The 21,138-nt window shown below is 39.6% G+C and overlaps 3 protein-coding genes across 9 annotated transcripts; 2 read left to right on the top strand and 1 right to left on the bottom strand.

Moving 5' to 3' along the window:
* Positions 1-266: 266 nt before the first annotated feature.
* sln (sarcolipin) lies at positions 267-1,456 on the top strand. The gene is made up of 2 exons (XM_085916525.1): positions 267-407; positions 729-1,456. The coding sequence occupies exon 2, from the start codon at positions 845-847 to the stop codon at positions 938-940; it is 96 nt and encodes a 31-aa protein (XP_085772651.1). The 5' UTR covers positions 267-407; positions 729-844; the 3' UTR covers positions 941-1,456.
* kbtbd3 (kelch repeat and BTB (POZ) domain containing 3) lies at positions 624-4,422 on the bottom strand. Its single transcript, XM_085916524.1, is given in 10 exon segments — positions 624-913; positions 1,582-1,721; positions 1,867-2,016; positions 2,088-2,378; positions 2,457-2,699; positions 3,026-3,313; positions 3,378-3,551; positions 3,619-3,801; positions 3,972-4,137; positions 4,220-4,422. Coding segments are annotated over 9 exon segments (1,821 nt in total). The 3' UTR covers positions 624-913; positions 1,582-1,598.
* A 1,353-nt stretch (positions 4,423-5,775) lies between these two features.
* Positions 5,776-20,442, top strand: fam168a (family with sequence similarity 168 member A). 7 transcript variants are annotated; one of them, XM_085916221.1, is made up of 9 exons: positions 5,776-5,918; positions 6,105-6,299; positions 11,284-11,392; positions 11,784-11,866; positions 12,901-13,095; positions 14,957-15,102; positions 15,183-15,369; positions 15,606-15,733; positions 15,935-20,442. In XM_085916221.1, the coding sequence occupies exons 3-8, from the start codon at positions 11,331-11,333 to the stop codon at positions 15,716-15,718; spliced, it is 786 nt and encodes a 261-aa protein (XP_085772347.1). In that variant the 5' UTR covers positions 5,776-5,918; positions 6,105-6,299; positions 11,284-11,330; the 3' UTR covers positions 15,719-15,733; positions 15,935-20,442. The 7 variants fall into 7 exon arrangements, with proteins under 7 accessions (XP_085772347.1, XP_085772346.1, XP_085772343.1 ...); XM_085916220.1 differs by having other exon boundaries at positions 11,775-11,866; positions 12,904-13,095; XM_085916217.1 differs by having other exon boundaries at positions 5,784-5,918; positions 11,775-11,866.
* Positions 20,443-21,138: the final 696 nt, after the last annotated feature.

Raw genomic sequence — 21,138 nt, 5'->3', positions numbered from 1 at the left:
AGATTCCTCCATCCATGAGACGATGCATGCATTGTATTTGGAGCAATTGTAAGCCACCTCATATCTGCAATAATTTGCTATAAATAACTCAGACAGTGAGAGCGAGACTCTCTATGGCTATGTGTCGTAGACCAGATTGTGGAAAATAAAACACTTGATTGGTTTGTTCACTTAAATAGTGTAGGTGACATCATTATGTTTGCATGTGAGCCATGGGCGGTCCACTGAGGTTGACTACTTTAGGGGCAGGCCAGGTCCCCGGTCAGGGCAGAAAGCTGAAGCTCGACACGGAGGGAAGAAAATTAAAGAAGACATTTGCAGACTATAGACAGTTTGGATTTTTTGCAAATCAAGACCAACAACAACAAAAAAAAAACTCTACTGGAGCACATGACATAAAGGAAAAGGTAATAATCCACTTGAGGCCTGAAAGGATGCAAGAAAATCTCTTACCTTATTAATTTGAATAAATATTATCTGGAATTTTTAAAGGTGATGACAGGTGACCACAACTTAATATTAATCTACAGTATATTTTTATGGCACTTGTGCAGACAATCTTATAGCAAGCTTTTGTACCTTGCACTTTGCTTTTGCGTGCCTTTAGTTCTTTATATAGATATTCTTAATTATGTAAACTGAGTAACATTGAGAAGGAAATATGCAAAATTAAAAAAGCTGCCTTGCCTTTCACTTTTCATGCAAATCTGCTTGTTTGTTTTGCTCAGGTGGGGGGTTGGACAGCAAAGCTTCCTTTCTGCCATCCCTGTTGCCGTGTGTACCACCTTCAGCAGCTGTCGCCTAATCGCCATTGTCTCCTAATCTGCCTGTTTGGAAAGCGGCCATGGATCGCTCGGTGCAGGAACTCTTCCTCAACTTCATGATCGTCTTAATCACCGTTCTCTTGATGTGGCTGTTGGTGAAAACATATCAGGACTAACATGCGGAACATGAACATTCCTCCCATCTCCATCTCCTCTCGGAGGAGATGGGAGACATTTTATGGAGTCTGCATGGTTTCTGCGGTTATTTTAGGTCAGCTTTCAGTTTTAGTGTTTTCGTCTATGGAAATGGTGTGATTTTAATGCGGTTACCAAAGTAAACTAATTTGGGATTTAGAGCTACGCTTTTTGGAGATCCTGCTCTTGTATCAAAATCAAATAGGGGATTTCCAGAAAAGAGGAAAATGTAAACAAAAAAACCCCCAGAAACCTAACCAACCGTGCAAATCTCTCCACCCTTGTTTTCAAACAATGCAAGATGACACTTAATGGACTCGCACATGCTATTATGTTTGAGTCTGTATGCTCTTTAATTCTGTATTTAAATAATTTGTGTGTAATTGAATCAAATATTTTAATTATTGTTGACTTCTCGCAGAATAAATTCCCTATTTGAATGACTCTAGTTGTTTTTTTGCACACAAAATATTGCTGTCAGCCTCTGTACATATAAAAAGGGGGTCCCTCTGCTATATAAACAATAAATAAAAATAAAAAATAAAACAATGCATTGTGTTATATAGTCATTTTTTGTTGATTAAATGTGAAAAATTTGCAGTTGGAATTTACTTTCCTTCACCTTGCCACCTGTGTGCATCATTCTATATCACTCCATGGATTTGTGTGCCTATTGAAGCTGATGCTCTGGCAATGGAATTCAGTCAGAGCTCTGGGCATGGGCGCCACTTCCTCCCATTGACTTCTGTCACTGTGATACACCTAACAAAGGAAATATGCGAAGTTATCCAATTATAGTCACTCTATCCGCAAAATGGACTCATTTGCTCTGTGTCACATCTTTGTCACATGACCAGACGTTGACACGAGCAATATGAAGGGAAAATTAAAAGAATCTGGATTTTACCTGGACTTCATCTGTAATCTCATCAGGGGAATAATCACCACCTAAAATGTAGATTTTGTCTCGTATACCAACTGCTCCAGCATTGAACCCTGCACACTCAAATGATCCCTCTCCTTTCCACACACAAGTCTCTGGACAGAAACTGTATACCTGCAGGATGATCAGGAAAATCTTACAACAAACATTTGTTTGTTGAATCGGTCTATATTTTGTGTGTTCACCTTGTAAGTGGATAAGTCACAGAGGTGTAGTGTTTTATGAATTGAGACAGCCTTTACTAGCGTTGCATGGAAAAACTGGCCAAACTCTGCCACCAGGCGACACTACTGGTCCTGTTGGGCATCATAGCTGAAGAAACAGTCCAGTGAGGGATTGAAGGAGTCGGTTATCTCCACCTCCGATCCCAGTGTGTAGATAACGCTGCCACAAGCACTGGCCTCAGGATAGAAGATTGCGGTTGGCAGAGGACTGACTGAGAACCAGCTCTTGGCCAATGGGTCATAATAGTCCACCTGAACATATAACATGTTGTACTGCCAGCAAATGTTCTGACTTAGACATACATCGAAAAAAAAAGTCCACAAACGCACCTCGAGCAGACTCAGAGCAGCCCCTCTGTGTCCCTTCGTCCGCCCTCCAATAACATAAACTCGGTCCAGACAGACCACTGCTGTGTGCATGGTTCGGGGTTTCGGCATCGCTGGAGCAGGTGTGCAGGTTCTTGTTACGGGGGAGAAGCACCACACCTCATCGGTAGCATCATGGGAAGGCTCCGCCACGTGGATTCGTACTGCCCGGTAACAGTTTCCACGGCAACCTCCAGTGATAAACATCTTGTGGGCAATTGAAGGAAGAGGGGAAGGGAAGCATTCAAAGGTCATTTGCTTTTTTTTTTTTTTTGGTCATTGTGCTAATTGGCTAATGTCAGATATAACTGAGCACACCATGAACTCTCAAATGGCCATGGAGTTGGCAAGTGAGACTCTTTATGCGTTTTATAACATTGTCAAAGGAAGATAAATTGATTCTAAAAATAACAACTTGATTGCTACGCAATATATTTCCCAGATAAAAGTGCTGCAGGCCCACTATTGGATTTAATTAAACTGTGTAGGAGTTGTGGCAGTGTATACACGATTCCTGCAATCACATGTTGTACCTTCTCAGCATAGCTAGTCAGATGGGAGCCTGGCAGATCTGGCATCATGTTTGTTCCATCCTCCTGGTTGAATCCAAGCTCCCTCCACTGGTCTGTTTCCAGACAGTAGCAGAAAGAGTGGCGGACAACTCCGTTCTCCTCCGTCTTGTGGATATATATGTAGCTCTGTGTGGTGGCAGGTCTGGCATCAGTGAACAATCCACTGTGCTGACTTTGTCTGCTCCGAGCCTCAGAGATCAGAGCCATACAGGAATGATTGCTGCTCAGCAGATCTGAATCACGAAGAGACTTACAGAAAAGAAAATCAATTTGAGACGAGAATCTTTTCACCTGACATTGACTGTGTGAATACCTGAAATGCATGTGGCGGTAGCTGGTGAAGTCTCGTTAGAGATAGCAATGTGGGTAGCAGCTTCTGTCTTCCAGGAAGGTCATGGCGGATCCACTTTAGAAGTGACATGACCACAGCCTCCTCACTGGCCACACAGAGGGCATCTGACCTGAGGCACCCCTCCAACACATTCACCTACAATGATTGGAACTAGTTTTAGAAGCTGCCTTTAGAAAGATACGTGTTGACGGCTGACTGGCACCTGCATGTCCAGGAATTCTTGTGTGTCAGAAAGGTCTTGGAAGTTTTGAACCACAAAGTCGGTGGCACTTCGGAGGAGGGAGGCTGAGCCATATGCTTCGGCAAGGGCCAAAAGTGACAGGCAGTTACCAAGATCTATCGTTCCTAACAAGAAGTCACTACAGGCTCTGGATAGAACTGACACCTGAAGACACCAACAACACCAAGTAAGTAAAATTTTATTTGAACTCAATGTACAATATCATGTACAATTGAGTAAATATCAATTAATTTTCTTTGAGGCAATACCATAAGAATAAAAAGATTGAGAAAAGAGTCATATAGATCTGTGGCTGCGGAGCTATGTGTTTCTACCTGCAAAAAGGAGGCAAGTTGAAACAGAGAGTCTACGTTCCCTTCTGTGATAAGAATTTCACCAGAGTAGGCAAAATCCAGGAAGGACTCCATCACAACTGGACACTGGTTACACAGTGTTACGGAACCATCGTCACGTTCTCGCATAGCTGCTTCAAACATGGCCCTAAAAATAAAGAAAAGAAAACTTTCAAATTATTGCAAAATTCTCTCTCCAAAAAATGTACAGGTAGAAAGAAAATCGAGACCTGAAGAAATCACTGCAGGCAGCAAGAACACAGCGATGACAGGGAAAAATCTGTTCCTGGACTTTTATGGTGAAATCAAATAGTAGGCCTCGCTCCCGAAATGACCTGAGCAGACCCAGCAACTGAAGTCCATGCGTGTTGGACACCTGCAGCAAGGTGTGACCCTCTCGGATCTTGCTGCAAGGCTCTTTTTCCTCAGCCATCTTGAGCACCCATCAAAAAAAGAGAGGGAATAAATGACAAGTGGAATTTCTAAGCAAGTAAATGTGTTGTATTACTTGGTAATGCCTATACCCTTCCCTGTGCAATAAATAGTGCGCTGTGCACTAGCCTAATATAAGCACCAAAATTATGACTACTGATGGGCCACTTAGGTATAGAAAATCTCAATTTGAACGTATTATTGTATAAGACATGTCACTTGTAAAAGCTTCACGTAGCACAGGTAACACGGATTCTACTTACAGCACCATGGATAGCTCTCCCGGGAACGTCAGGGAAGGTAGATATGGTACGAGAAGTCGGAAATACTATGATTTGCTTGTCGCTGCGAAATTTTAAAAGTAGAATGTAAATTTTAATGTTATACACAATATTGATTGAAAATCCAACGAGTTTTAAAGATTTAGATTATATCCGTGCATGTATGGTTTGTTTCAGGCGGAAGTAAGCGCAACGACTGAAGGGAACTGTAGTTCTCTTGGTTGATTTTCAAATCGGAAATCGTGCGAAAACGTGGAGAATAAAATGTTAAGAAATATACTGTGCATATAATGTTAAAGATAGTTCAACTAACTTCTTCGGGTGTGCATTAATAATCACGATTACGCAACAATATTCATTGGAATTCCCCCAAGCGCTTGTACAAAACTACAAAATACTTAAAGAACTGCGATACGTCTTTTGGTGACAACTTGAATACTTTTGAGGCAACAAAGCGCTTTTTCAAAAACATAAAATAAAAATATAAAACAGAAAAGATCACATGAATATCAAAAAATGTCAGACGCGTTTATACACATATAGAAGGAGACTGAATATTGGGTGGTAATCTTTTTATGTTGGAACTTCAGCATCTCATTTATTTTATAGTGATTCACTAACCTCTAAAACTGAGAGCTACTGTACTTCCAATTTGACACTTACACTTTTTTTTTTTGGTGGCTTTTTTTTTTTTGCAACGCATACCTGATAGACATTTCAACCACCACAACTAAAATTAATTGAGCACAGATACAAGATAAATATAAATAAACACATACTTTACAGGTAATTCTTGAGGTTATATTACTTTCCTAGTTTTCCAAGAAATAAATGTAATAATAAACTATCTAATTTAAAAACACATTTATTATCTTTCTAATATCTTTCTACTAGTAACAGCCCCTGAAAATTAGTAAACAAGGATAGTGAAACTCCACACCTCTAAAATCAATGAATCAAGGAGATTCGATTATTGCAAATTACATCAGCATGAGGCTACTGACATTGTGGCGCATTGCATTTTATCGCCGCTTGATGTCGCTGTCTTACTGGGAAGCCCAACGTGTGGTTGGGTAAGCAATATGCAGGGCACCGAATATGACCAAATAACGCAGCGGCGTGCCGTGCCGTGTCAATTTTAAATCAAGTCAATATTTACAGACCTTTAAAAGTTATTGATCTAATGAGACCACCCAATAACTGCAAGGGCATCACTGTAAGCAATCACTCGTGGTTTAATTCGATTGTGTGCTTGTTTTTCCTCCTAGTTTCTTTTCAGCTGTTATTAACCATTGGGATTTTGGAATCGTTGTCATTTAGCCTCCTTCCTGCATCCCTGCATCCATTTCACCATCCCTCGCTCCTTCCTCCCCTCCCTCCCTCCCTCCCTCTCTCCCGACAGTGCATCCCCCATCCCCCACTCGACGGCCGCGTCTGTAGCAGCGCCACTGGGCCCACACAAACGCAGCTCGAGCTCAGCCAGCCCGCACCGACCCGAGGCAAAAGTCCACGCGAGAGAAAGGCGACTACACTGGTTCCCATCACGCGCGGGAGTGAGAAAGAAAAAAAACTCGTTTTCTTCGACCAAGTGACGTTGGTAAGTGTCGTTGTCGCCTCGTAAGGGGGGGGGGGGGGGGGACACCCACGTCCGTGTTGTTTGTTTTGAGGCTCTTTCTTTTCCTGGTGGAGCCCCAATTGTCCTCCGCGTTGGCTGTTTTGGGAATTAGCGGGCTAGCTTGGCGAAGCAGGCTAGCTGAAAGAACAGAATGGAAAGTAGTTGGAAGATCGCAGCGGCTTTAGTGGGAGAAGTTTGTCAACGGGGCGTTAAAATTTGTTTTTCTGGTCTTGTCCGGCGTGGCCCACTGCGGTTACCCCCCCCCCCCCCCCTTGTATTAGTCATCTGCTAATCTTACTCCAGCTAACCCGCTGATTAGCTATTTGAACGTGCAGAAGGAAAGATGCAGGGATGCTACAGCGGTTTATTTCGCTAAGCTAACATTGGCATATTATGAGTGAGCCTTTACGCGGATTCCTGCATGGACTGCCACGGAATGCAAGAAGAAAGCCACGCGTGTACTGCGTTGCTAACGTGGTGATAATTGGCAAGATGGCATCTCCGAGTTGATATTCAAAATGGTGTATTGAGCTTGTTTGAGTGTGACCATTTTTGTCCACCAGTGGCTGTTTTGGCGTTGCTTGCTATCTTTGGAATGTGACGCACTGCCCAGTTGGCGTGCTACGTTGGGATAGATAAGAAAAAAACATGAACCTACGACGGGGATGTAATAAGAAAACGTGAGCCAATCTGATGAGGAACGCTGTCGACCGTTTGTTTTGTTTCTGTTCTGCTATTTTAAACTGTAGCAAACTGTAACCATGTGTACGCACCGATTTCACCTGGATCTCTTTAACTCTTGCATCTATTATATATATCAGAGCTTTATTAACAGTATTTAATGGCCAAGTTAATGCTACAACTTGATAGTTTGGTTCGGTTCATGCGACGACATTTTATCATCAATTTACAAAACATAATGGTTCCTTGTACCAACTTTACACCAAAAAAGATCCAAACCTTGAATAATTTCAAAACTACTAGTGATGCTGTTCTGTCCGTTTTTTCATCACATTCAGTTAAGTTCATTTTCGAATATTTTTTTTTAATCGTCAAGTAATTATGAATAACAATAGCTGAATCAATTGTGAAGAATTTAAATTGCTCATTGTACGGCTTTAATAGTTTACTGATAACTGAAACAATCGTGGCAAAATTGAGTGCACCAATTGAGCAGACGTTTGCTTCTTATGCTGGATGTTGCCAGTCACTGTGGGAAGGAAAGCTACATCCACACGGACCTCTTGTTTACAAGATTGTCAAATGTAGAATCAAAAATATTCCTAATAATATATATTTATTTATACATATATTGTGAGTCAATAGATGAAATTCACTAAGAGTGCTGCACGGCTGCCAATTTGGTTCAATCCAAGGGCTACATTGCAGGAATATATGTGATTAGTATTTTAGAAATGCAAGTCATTTTCATTCATTAAATCAAAGTGTTCATGCTGAGCTCTCAACATGTCAGTGTGAGAGGCAAATTTAATTTGATTTTTTTCCTCCTTCGTCCTGAAGGAGTCAAAACAGAATGTGTGGAGCATGTTATGATGGGTTTTTTTTTTGGGGGGGGGTTGCATTGTTTGCAGCCTCTTGTGTGTGAATGGTGGGCTGTACAAAGTGGCTGTAAAACTGTCAAGCCTAGAAAGCCAGGAGGTTTTTAATGTCATGAGAGGCTGGTCCCATAACAGACTGTTTGAGCACCACTTCATTCCCATGTGGTTCAAGCACTCAATGTGTTGTTCTTTGTAGATTAGAGAACAATACACTCGCAGTCGTCAATTTTCACCTTGCTTCTTGTCCTGTGTCCTTGGTTAACTGTACATAATGTTGCAATTTGGTGCTGGTTGAAATTTGGCTATGGGTTTTGGCTGTTATCAATCATTCTTCGGGTCAATTAAATATTTATCTATGTCTTTGTGCCGTTATTTTTTTTCTAGTGCAAAAGTGGCTCAACATGACAAAATAATACAACTGCATATTGTTAGATTTAATTTTGAATTCACTGTATATATTTTTAACCCAAATAAAGTTATCCCCCTAATAGCACATTTGCTGGAATGTATATCTCAAAGGGATCATGTCTAGAGTGGAACAAATACTTGTTAAATTTTCTGAATATTTATTCGAAGTCGAGAGTGTCTTAAATGGAAATTCAAGTCACTGTGTAGGTGGGTTCACAATTCAGCAGGCTGGAAAGCATGAACATAATGAAGGGATGCGGGCCCTAGAGGTGTGTGACTGATGAGCTGCTTTTGGAGAAGAGAGTGGCGAGGTAGGTAAAAAGCAGCGCGGCGAGAATGGGACATGTGTCCCAATGTGTCTAACGGTGTCCTAGATCTGAAATAGCCTAGAGCTGTGTGTTGGGAGCTGCTTGCTGCAAGGCAAGTTCTATTGTTCAGACAGCAGGAGTCAACCTTTGATACCATCACCTGCACCTGAACGATGTGTCATAGATTTTTTTTTTTTCTCACCGACCACAAGCAGCAGCCATAAATACAATAAGATCAATAGATAACTCTACTTCTCATGCAGTCTTTTTTTGTTTTCTAGCAGAGCATGGTTCGTCACGCAAAAAAAAAAAAAAAAAAAAAGGTTAGGGGGCGGACCACTGATCTCGAGGATGTTTCTTTGTGTTGGATTGTTGAAACTGGTGTGTTCTATTCTCTCTTACGTGGAAGTGTGATTACGCCCACTGCTTTTGATTTGTTACTGTAAGAATAGATGCCGGGTGAGGTATTATGTGGGAGGATAGGGGGGGTTGCAATGTATCATACACGTTCACCACCAATGGCTGCCGCATGTGTGTGGGAGCTTTGATTCTTTCATTCTTTTAACAATAATTCGCTCTCCCTTCTTTGCTCTTCTCATTATTAATCTCTCTTGTCCCTCGGGGCTATAAGGAAGCTCCCTTTTATGGGGTGGAATCTTCATGATTATTTCCAGACACACAAACAGTACACTATTAAAGAGAAAATATGCAGGCGTACTCAGCAACATCTCAAAGCTCAGATGCGCAGCATTGACAACCGCGCAGCACAAAACCCCCAGCTGTTTTAGCAACTTAGCATGGAGGCTCACTGGCTGTGTTTGATCATCATGCCTTGAGGCCAGAGCTTATGAGTTCATCCCAAATGAAGTCCCACTAATAGAGTCCAAGCCAAACTAAATTCTGAGGAAGATTTCAGGTTAAGCCGACAACAGGTGGAGCTCATTGTGAATGCCAATAAAATAGCGCTGATCCTTTTTGGAGTCAACGGAGGATTTGAGATTGAAGTGTTGACGGCCATGGATGTATGAACCTTCACTGTAAACAAATCCTCATTGAGTTGCGTATTTGTGGCAATATTCTGCTGATTGACTGGAAATGTCAGTAACAAGCTCACTTTGGGTTTGAATAGTGATTGTTGAATTGAGCATCTTTTCATTTGATGAAGCTTGACTGGACACGCAGTGAAACAAAGGCAGTTGTCGTTAGACACGCCCACTTCAGCACAGGCGAGTGTGTGTGTTTGCGCGCGCGCACACACACACACATAGAGGTTTATTAGGCACAATTGGGTGCCCCTTTTGTTTTCGTTCATTCACTCCGCAACACCTTAGCCCATGTGCATATCTCACCGTCCATTGACATCATCTGTAATTGGTAGGCACTATATTGGGTGGGTATGACCTCAGGGTTATCTTAGCTGCTTGGCCTGTATTAATGAGCTATGTTCCCACTCTTTTGACATGCACATTATAACTCATGCGGACCACATTAATGCCATTTTTCGAAAGGTGCTTCGTTGGTATTCTGTTTATGACTGGTGTCTTGTTTTTGTAGTTTTTATTATTGCGTAATTAGGATGTCATAACAACGCTGCAGTAAGGAAAATGTTTTGACTAGCTGTGAAGAAGCAAGAAGCCTAAAGTGATTAATATGCATTTTCCATTTCACAGAAGTGCATACATGGGAGCATACACAATATAGGATACTAGATCACAATCGGTGTCATATTTCTCTCAAGTAACCCAAATTTGTATTTACACCACACCAGGCACTCATGGCTTGATATTTTTTATTATTTTTTTTAATTTGTATATAGTGCTGTCACTGCTATGCATATTCATGTTGCGATTTAAGATTTTGCACAATGTTAATTTTCTTGAGTTGTCTGCTCACATCTTGTGCTTTTTCATTGTGTGGATTGTGAAATCACTGCTTTGATTGAATGTTCTCAATCCCACACGCACGCACACAAAAACAGACACAAGCAAACAGACAAAACAACCAGGACAGAGGCTTTCAAAATCTTTCATTGTGGTTTTTGTGACAACTCCACCTTACAAGACCAAATACATTTGTTTCATTGGATCAGGTTGTGATTATATCTATTATAATTGCATTTTTGACTACTTCAAGAAAACAGGTCAAGTGTATATTTCATTAGGTGCAATGACACCGTTAAATGGAGCCATTGCGATTGAAGATGTTGATCTTGTGTCATACGAGTCAAGAATGGGCAGCAGCCGCGAAGAAGTGAGTGTCACCGTCTTAAAGACAGTTTCAATGCACTTGGGAAAAGGTCCATCATTCTTATTTAATCCCCCATTTAAGCAAAGTCCAATAGATGAGCCTCATGTGTAACTCCCCAGATCTGCCTCGAAAGTCGAGGGAAATGTTACACATTTAGGTATATTTTAGGGTGTTTTTTGTTTTGTTTTACATTTGTTAGCTATCATTGAGCAATCATTGAATCATTAAAGGATACTGCAAACATAAAATAGTGTTGAGGACAGTTTTGTTAAAACCCATTTCTTCCGTTTTTGTGCTGTTGAAGACACAACTCACACTCCCTCACTCACACGCTCGATACACAACCGCTTGCTTTTTTCCCCCTGTTTTCTTTGCCTTGCATTTTAGTTCCCCTCCTTCTCTTGTGTTTGTTGTAATCATGGACTCTCACTGTTTTAATTTCAGATTTGCATATCCACTTCCACTCCTTCCTCATTTGCATACAGCAAGAAATGGCGAGCGGGCATCCCACAGACAAATTCAGTTTCATGTATCAACCAGACACGCACAAGAGGTACGCGGCACACATCTACACGCTCGCACACACTAACACACACTTGCCCGTGCCGATGTTTACTTTGAGGGAGGTAAGTGTAACGTCTGTCTTTGCCGCCACGCAGCAGACTAAGCCATTAGCATAACCAGCGGGCCTCATTCTTTCTCTTTAGTACTCAGCGTTTCTTTGCGTTTTGCTCAGCTTACTTTGATGTCTGTTCATTTATGAGGGATTTCGATTCAAGAACACTGGCAAAATCCTTTGGTTGGATGTTTGGCAAGATAAGAATGTTGGCTTGGGATTTGTTTCTGTGTATCATGCAAAGATGTCTTTTTTTCTATTTTTACTCTAACCTTATCTTTCCTTATGTCACATTTTTCTCTGTTTCACATCGTTTAAGCAAAAACAGGTTGTCTTCAGCCATGAATCCAGTCTACAGCCCTGTTCAACCAGGAACCCCCTATGGGAACCCCAAGAACATGGCCTTTGCAAGTAAGACAATTCAAACATTTGCTGGTACAGTATCTTGTTCAACATCACTTGCCCTGAATAAAAATTAAAAAAAATGACAATGGACGCTAATCCCTTCCAAAGAACTAGTTATTCGCCACAATGTGATCTTGCGTTTCTTGTCTCCTTTACTCTTCCTTCAGTAACCACTTGTCTCCTTTGCTCTTCCTCCATTAACCACCTATGAACAGTTAATTCACAAAACACAACTAGCTTTGAAATCAGAAGCCAGTAAAAACAGTTTCTATTTTATTTTAAATGGGGGATTGACTCAAAGTACATTCATGTATTTTAAATATTCATAGTATCACCTATGTCATTTTCTTGGTTTGCACATTAGACTTTTTTTTTTTTTTTTACTTTTTAATAAATTCATATTTGACTACACTGATATCTGTCATTACATTATTGTATAATTAACAAAAAAATGCCACATCGTATTGAATAAATCAACACTGAAATTAAAACAAGCAGGATGTTGATATTTTGTCACTCCAAACTAAAGTAGATGGACTAAAAATACTCGTATCGTTCAGAATTTTTCAGGCAGCACATTTGTTGTTCTGGCTGAGACGCAAATGTTCCTGATAAAATTAAAATGCTCCTGAAAAAATTGAAATGTTCCTGTCAAAAAAATAAATCCACAATGTTCCTGAGAGATGATAACAGTGATTGGCATGTATGATATCTTCTGTACCAGAAATGACATCTGCTACTTTCCTTCACTTGTATGTGGCGAGGCATTTGTGTTCCATGTTTTTAAACCCTCATGCGCGTTTCTCCATGTATTGCTAATATGTCTGAATTGTCTCCTCCTACGTCTTCCTGTCAAGTGTGTCTTTTTTACGCGGTCGGTGCATATTGGCTGCCATTTGGACAGGATTTCTAATTCAGACATTTTATTTTTTAATGAGCGCCATCTGTGCGCATCTCTCTAATCCAAACACTTCCCATATGTGTGTTTGTGTGTCATTTCCCTGGTTGTTTTAATCTCTGTCTCTCCCTGTTATGTCCAGCAGGCTATCCAGGAGGGTATCCCACCACGGCACCCACATATACACCAAACCTATATCAAACAGGGAGCCCTGGGTATCCACCTGGTGAGTCCAGTCTGTCTGACACGTTGACAAAAGGCTACTTTTTTTTTCCTGTTGACACGTTCCTACAAACTCCCCAAAGATGGCTGAGATCACATGCTGAAATACTTGAAGGTAGAACCATGAATTTATTCAGACTGCCCAAAAGCTCTAAACAGCATTTTTCCTTGAAATTAATCCAAGTTAGACCAGTTCAAACTACTCTCTAATTAGGTAAATGCTATGAGCGCTGGAGTCTCCTGTGGGTGCCCCAAAATCACCAACAGCATTAAATTGAAAAGCTGGTTATTATTATTACTCTTAAAATGTAAAAGCTAAAATCGATTCAAATATTAAATGATGTTAAATTGCCAAGTGTTTTCTGGCAACACTCACGCCATTGAATATTTGTAAAATTTGTATGCATGGAAAAAAAAGAATGTTCTCTGGTAATGATTTCCGTCAGTAACGACTGGTAATATATATATATATATATATATATATATATATATATATATATATATATATATATATATATACACATATATACACATATATACACATATATACACATACATACATACATACATATATATGTATATACATACACGTGTATATATGAATGACATCGTCAGATTATATATATATATGTGTGTGTATATATGTGTGTATGTATATATATGTATATATATTTTGTCACAACAGTAAAATAAATGAAAACATTCTTATCATGCGTGCATCACAGTATAGTAAAAATATATGCTCTCTTTAGAAGCACGCACACACAAAGTGAGAGCAAGAAGAGCTCCTGCATCTCTTTGTTCCCTTGTCCTTGTGTAAGGGAAGCTTGCTTTCATAAGCAGTGCAGCACTAGCTAGCAACATGTTTGACCTTCAGGCTCCTCCGAGTGGCCATTCTGCGGTACTACATCCAACAATGTACACTCTCTAGACTAGACTGTTTTACAGCAGGAGCGCTGGTCGTAAGCTATTATTACTCATGCCCAATGTCTTGCCTCAGTGACACGGTGTTAAATGTATCACTTCTGTGTTATCTTCAAATGTGTTTTTAAGTGCCGTCAACGACGTTTTCATAATCCCCCCCCCCCCCCAAAAAAAGAGAAAACAGCAGCAGGGCACCATCTGCAGGTTTCCGAATAAAATGCACCTCCTTTCATAATTTTCTTGAATTGAGATTCACACGATGTCAATTTTAGGCTTGCCTTAATTAAAGACGGGACTCCAAGTTAACTTTTTATGTTAACTAGGAGCACTGTGGTTCCTAACCTCAAAATGTTGGTCCCCACGCTGTAATCGTAAAGATATATATATATATATATATATATATATATATATATATATATATATATATATATATATATGTATTTATATATATATATATATATATATATATATATATATATATATATATATATATATATTTATATTATATTATATTATATTTTATATATATATATATATATATATATATATATATATATATATATATATATATATATATATATATATTATACGGTAATGAAAATGAACATATTCACTGGTCACATATGTGCAAGTTGATGAATAACTTAGGAGTAAAATGCCACCATCCGGGGGCAGTTTGGTGCATTTTAAGATGAGTGGATTAATATACATGCAAATTTCCTCATAAGGCCACATCTATTGTCCACACCACCTGCATAAGATATTTACACAGTTTTTCATCGTGCTTATTTCACATCGTCTTTTCTAAAGTGCTTTGTTAACAGCAGCAGCTGGTGTGAAAGCACTATATAAATAAAGATGTATTCCCTTGCACTGTATGTTTTTGTCGTCAGGGGAAGTAATTGTTTTTACAATAAAGAAGAGCTGACCATGTCAGCACTTGTTTTTTTATTTATTTATTTATTTTTATCTTTGCTCATCTAGCCTGACAATGTCGATTCAAATTGAATTTACGTTAATACTCTTTTTTTTTTTTTTTTTTTCCCCCCCAGGATACACTGCAGCGGGCACTCCATACAAAGTGCCACCTACTCAGTCAAATGGAGCTCCTCCTCCCTATACCCCAACCCCGACACCATACCCGACAGCTATGTACCCCATCCGCAGTGCCTATCCACAGCAGAACCTGTACACACAGGTAAGGGGCCTTCAGAAGAACACATCAAATACTTGAGCCAGGGTATTTCCTCTGCGAATGATGAACATCTTCATCTCCAGGGTGCATATTATACCCAACCGGTGTATGCAGCTCAGCCACATGTGATCCATCACACCACCGTGGTGCAACCAAACAGCATCCCCTCCACAGCACTCTACCCGGCCCCCGTCCCTGTACCCACTCCTCGTAACAACGGCATGGCTGCCATGGGGATGGTAGCCGGGACGACCATGGCTATGAGTGCAGGTATGACCACGCGTGAGACACATGTACTAGTAATACGAAGTCCTGGATTTTTTTTTTCCCTCATCGCTTTGACATCTGCAAGTAAAGCTGGGGCGTTAGACTACCACAGATTTGTTGTTTACGAAATGATAAATGAATCTGAGGCAGGTGTCAAACTAGCACAATCCTTCATTAGCATACTGGCAAATGTCAAGAGCCATTTTGCGCTTCTTAACTTCTTCATTCTCTTTCCAAAGGGACACTGCTGACAACGCCCCAGCATGGCCCTATCGGAGGACACCCCGTTACTGTGCCCACTTACAGACCCCAGGGCACACCTGGCTACAGCTACGTTCCACCTCACTGGTAGAGCCCACCAGTTTATGTAAGCGAGCCCCATCCACTTCCATCTCTTCTCTGGCCAGTCTCCTCATTAACTTTCCATATGCAATTCTTCTGTGGCTACCCTTGTGTCTCCTTGACAACCAAGCTGCATAACATTTCTTTTCCCCTCATTCATCCGAGTTTTAATGTGATGATAGTACATGCGTCACCAACTTGTATCGCTGTTCTTATTTTCCTCCAGATCTGGAGTCCGCCATCATATGCAACTGCTCAAATCTGACCCAGACTCCTGGTAACCATGGGAACTCGCCACCGTGTCTGCAGAACAAATCTAAAGTGCAACAGCCACTTTAATATCATTCTCTAACATTTTTACAAAAGCTGCTTTTATTTTATTTCGTTTCATTTTTAAAAATCTGCTCATTTGCCAACCAGTTATTGCCGTGTTTTGACCTTTTCTTTTTTTATAATTATTTTCAGGGTTTCTTTCCCCCTTACTTCCTTTGTCATTGCAACTCCAGAAGGACGCAGACCAATCACAAATGTTGTTCCTGTGTGTTTATGTGTGTGTTTGGGTGGTGGGGGGGTGTATGTGGTCCCGCCGACTGCTGCTCAGTTGGCTGGAAATTTTAGCGCACTTATTCCTCAATATCATTTCCTTCACTCTTTGCAAATACAAGACCTATTGACTTATGCTGCCAAATTTCCTCAAACTAGATATCAGCACAGGGTTTAAATACCCAATTTGGTTTCATGCAGGTTTTTAAATTGTTAGATATTCTTTTGCCTTTTCCATTCAATTTCACCTTGTTTTGAGTTACTTTTATGTTTCCACCAGCAGTTCCTTTTCACCATTTTCCTCATCAGCATTGGTTCACTTTCAGTCCAACTTCACTTGTCTTCCAACACCTCACTATCTGTCTGTCTGTCTGTCTGTCTGTCTGTCTGTCTGTCTGTCTGTCTGTCTTGTCTTGTCTCTCTGTCTCCATGTGAATTGTATACGGCTTTCAGCAGCATACAAACATCATTTGTGGTGTGCGCTTAATAACCGTCACCGACTTCATGCCACATACTATGCAGGCTAGTATGTTGTGACACGTGACATGAATAGCGCTAAAGAACATTTCTTGATCACATTTTGTGATTGATGTTGGATTATTAGAACAGTGCGGGTGGTCGTGCATACAGTGACTTACGCAGGCTTCTGAGTTTGGGGGGTGAAAAACATGAATGCCTTTTGGCACTTAAGTGTACAGTACTCAGTTATGCTACTGATCAACACAAGAAAATCCAAGGCGGGCAAGGGAAGTTTAAAAAGATTGTGTTGGCTGGTGGCCATTCACAGTGCAAGACATTTTGGGTTTGTGAAATCTTACCTGCAAAGGACTGCATAAACGTCGACATGAGGACCAATAACCAAACATCCAGCAAGCGCAGAAGCGTACGCAGATCTTTTTATTTTAAACAACAGCTAAAATACCGCTGAAAGTGACTTCAGAGTGCAAGTGCAAAACCGATTTAAACAGAACTATAATCTTAATTCATTTTAAAATTGAAGTAGCAGACATGCCTATGTTTTTTAAGTACTTGATAAGATAAAAGATACTTCAATTCACTGGAGCCAGTACTAAAGTCTGCTCATCTAAGTCGCAAAAATAGCTAAACCCAAAGTGGTTCATTGTGTGAAAGCGTAAATGTGGCCGAGGTAGGATTATTGTACTCAAAGAATGCTGTAATCTGACTTTTAAAGAGTAATAAATCGTTGCTGTTTTGTGACGAGCGCATACATAATCCACACAAAAAATAATCCCAGTGGATGTAAACAAAAAAGGATTTCATAAAATAAACAGTGCATGCTTCTATTGGACTGTGACAATTAGATTTTTGTCAACCCATTTTTTTGGTTATTGGTTCTCAATTTGAGGAAAGGCTGGTGGAATGTGTAAAATTTATGTGCGTAGCATTTTCAGGATTCACAAAAAAACAAAATCGCTCAAAAAACGTTAAGAGCATTTACCACAAAGGTTAGTAGACGAGGTGGCCTAATATTGCAATAAAAAAAGAGGGAATGCCTCATTAAATGATTCTTTTATCAGCTTTTTGAATTTTTCAAGAAAAAAACAACGCTTGTAGTCTTTTAAAAAGAAGTTTGCAGGCACTATATGCATCCTTATTGTCGACCATTAACAAAAAGAGAAACATATCAACAATTTGGCTTTTGAATAACTTTGTGAAGAACAGTTGCACAACATTAGATAAACCAAATAAAATAATTACTAGTCGTATATTTTAATGCTAAGTCACAGGTACCTTTAGGCTTTGTATCGCAAGAGTGTGAGAGAAGCTCTCTTGTAATTAAAATAAGACAAAGTTGAGTGTTTGAGTTATTCTTAGTCCCACCAATGTTTCTACACTAGAGCATTAACTCAAGAAATATTGCATCAAGTTGCTACCGGAAAAAAATAAATAATCAGTTTGTTTTTCAATTGGCCCTTCTTGCAACACAAGTCATTTTATATTTCTGAAGGATTTATTTAACGTGACAGTATTTGTTCACTTGTTCACTCTGGTCAATTCCGCGCAATAGGTATGCATAATATTCAGGTGTTTAACTATAGCATTGGATGTTTAAAAAAAAAAAAAAAAAAATGCAGTATATTTATACAGCAAGTGGTACAGTAATGCATTTCTAGCTAAGCATGGTTGCAAGCGTGTGGCAGCTATTGTTTGTGCTTTTGATATTTCATTTGAGCTCCATCTCCTTTTCAGTCGATTTGCCCTCGACAGTATCCGACTGAGGGGAAGGAGACGTCACTGTGTGTCAAGGCAAGGGGTTAACGCAACCGCTACATGACGTATTGATCAAAACCCTCCCAAGTCGCTTATTTTTATTTTCACGCGTGTCGAGGGTGATTGACAGGCCTAAGGTAGACAGACGCGCATGGTCTGTTTGACGGGCCAGTGGCTCTGTCCTGAAGCCTCCGCATCCTTTGTGCCATATGTCACTGTTGTTCGGTAACTTTATTTTTTTTCCTAAGTAACTGGTGAATTCTTGTTAAGTCTTGCTTCTTGTGAATCTTGTTTTCTTATGACTGTCCTCTTTTCTCCCATTGTTGTTAATGCATATTGCCTGTCCAAATTTTAACTTGTCTTGCTGGTTTCTTGATGTCTGTCCTACTTTTTTTCTTTTTTTTTCCCCCTCAAGCCATGCCACACCTCACTTGTGTGGCCATTTTGTCACCCCCTTGAATATCATTTTGCATGACAGGGAATCCAAAAGTTGCCACAGCCCTCCCGTGACCACGCTTTCCTTTTAATTCAAACCCTGGCCTCTCAAATTGTCACAAAATGCTCACGGGGCCACATTGAGAAGAAATCAAAACCTTGCGCAAATAGTCTTAATTATTGTGATGAAAAATATACACAGATATTACAAAAAGTTAAGTTGTACTTTTACCACAATAGTCATGAGGAGAAAAAAAAGCTGTATATTTTGTGATGTGTGGCACTCATACTTTGTACTCAATTCACCATGTTTCGGTATTTTTTAATAACTCCACCACAGAGCAAATGAAGACAGCAGATGTCACCAGTGATGATGTTAATAAGTGATGAACATTAGTTAGATGATTGGCCATGTTGCCATTATATATATATTAAAAAAAGGTTTAAGATGAAAAGTTGTTGTGGTGCTTACACATTGCCTCTTTTAATGTGGAAGCTAGCGAGGCAGACCCGCTTTGCTGTTTTAGATCATTACCCAAAACAATTAGCTCAAAGCAGTTGTTTTCCATGGTTATGATTCCTCATTAGATTCCATTCCTTGCCTCTCCTTGATTTCAATTTGCACTTAAATGAAAAATGGACAGTTAAACACTTAGATGTGTTTAGAGGAAATACCGTTGTACTTCCTTTCTTTATTCTGTCCTGAGCGTTACATGAGAGAGAAAGAAAGAAAGAAAGAAAAAAAAAAAAAAACAGTTTACTGGGCTCTTTTCCCTGACATTAATGATTCTTTTCCACTTTGACAGTTTAAAGTGCGACCAAACCATTCAGCAAACCTCTGTCTTTCCAGTTTCAACACTTATTCCTTCTTTGTTTTGCCTTGCGGTTGCTAAGTCTTATTTTAGTCTTGAATACAAATCAAAACACTACTATCACAGTGAGTAGTTCCTCGGATGTTCTGCTGCAGCATTTTAATTTTCAACTTGTAAGCGATAACTCTCGGTTCAATTTGACACTAAATGTGATGCAAAAAGTGGAAATTCCTTGTCTTCCCAAAAAAAAAAAATAAGAAAGAGAGCATACTTGCATCCATTCCTCTTGGATCAAGTATTAGGAACAATCCAACTTTTGGAAGTTTTTGTTTGGTACCCAGTTTGCACATGCTATGGTATTTACCGTAAGGTTGTGTTCGAAAATTAAAACCCAACAACGGCTGTTAAGCGTTGAGAGAAGTGACTTGTTTGTTAGCTATTTGGTCCAGAGTGAAGGACCTGCGTCAGGCTTGTGATATGAAGTGTAAATCTGTTTTTTTTTTGTTTTTTTAATGGGTTGTTTTTTTTTATGTTGGGTTATTTCTTTGTAAGATCAGTTAGTGATCTTAGTACTATAACTAAGCCAAGTTTGTAATTGTATATTTACTGTAAAATGTAGAACATTGAATAACTATTAAAATTTTCCTATAAAAGGAAGAATGTCTCATGATTTATTTGTTAGTCACATAATTGTAATTACTGCATCTGTACATAGAGAAAATTCAAATAAACGGCATTTCCAATACATGTTTAAATTGTGCAACTTGCTTTCCCCCCCCGACGTCTGAGGAAATAATGAGATTCAGACATACTGATGGAACTCTTTCACTTCTCTTTTGTCTGGTCTCAGTCATCTGACTGGGTTTTGCAACATAAACTTTCACTCTGATACAAGTCACAACTGCTGACTAATAGATTTTATTTTTCTCCCAGGATTGTGCATTATCAATAGCCAATTTGGCGTTCGCAGAATTTTTACTTTACCTACGAGTTGCAGGGCACATTCGTATATACACGAACAACCTGTCGCACCCATCGGCACGTCATCGAGTGGGAATTGACACCACTTTTCACGCGAGTCAGGGACTCACTTTAGGAAGCATTTGTCTTAAATGAAGTTTTATATGATTTTTCTTCATTGTAATATAGCGTAATGCAATATTTTACAGCATGATATGAGCTGGTAGTTTTTCTACAATTATATATTACCAACTTCGCCTGTCGTGTTTGTTACGACAGATACTGTTGTCAATGTACAGTTCTAAATTTTTTGCTTGAAAAAAATGTTCTTTCTTAAAAAGCGAATATCAACTCCAAAAAGTGACAAAATACCACTAAAAAAAACTAAAAATATTGGAGGATGCGGGCATCGATCCCGCTACTTCTCGCATGCTAAGCGAGCGCTCTA

Source organism: Syngnathus leptorhynchus, chromosome 7 (assembly GCF_054491065.1).
Source record: "Syngnathus leptorhynchus isolate UIUO chromosome 7, UIUO_Slep, whole genome shotgun sequence".
NCBI classification, from domain to species: Eukaryota; Metazoa; Chordata; class Actinopteri; order Syngnathiformes; family Syngnathidae; genus Syngnathus; species Syngnathus leptorhynchus.
This window is presented reverse-complemented; position numbering and strand designations above follow the sequence as displayed.

What these genes read in the sequence shown, in the direction of transcription:
- sln (XM_085916525.1), top strand. Translation starts at nt 845, where the DNA reads ATGGATCGCTCGGTGCAGGAACTCTTCCTCAACTTCATGATCGTCTTA.
- fam168a (XM_085916217.1), top strand. Translation starts at nt 11,331, where the DNA reads ATGGCGAGCGGGCATCCCACAGACAAATTCAGTTTCATGTATCAACCA. An exon ending in CAAGAACATGGCCTTTGCAA is followed by an intron (nt 11,867 to 12,900) that starts GTAAGACAATTC and finishes TGTTATGTCCAG; the next exon opens with CAGGCTATCCAGGAGGGTAT. An exon ending in AGCAGAACCTGTACACACAG is followed by an intron (nt 15,103 to 15,182) that starts GTAAGGGGCCTT and finishes CTTCATCTCCAG; the next exon opens with GGTGCATATTATACCCAACC.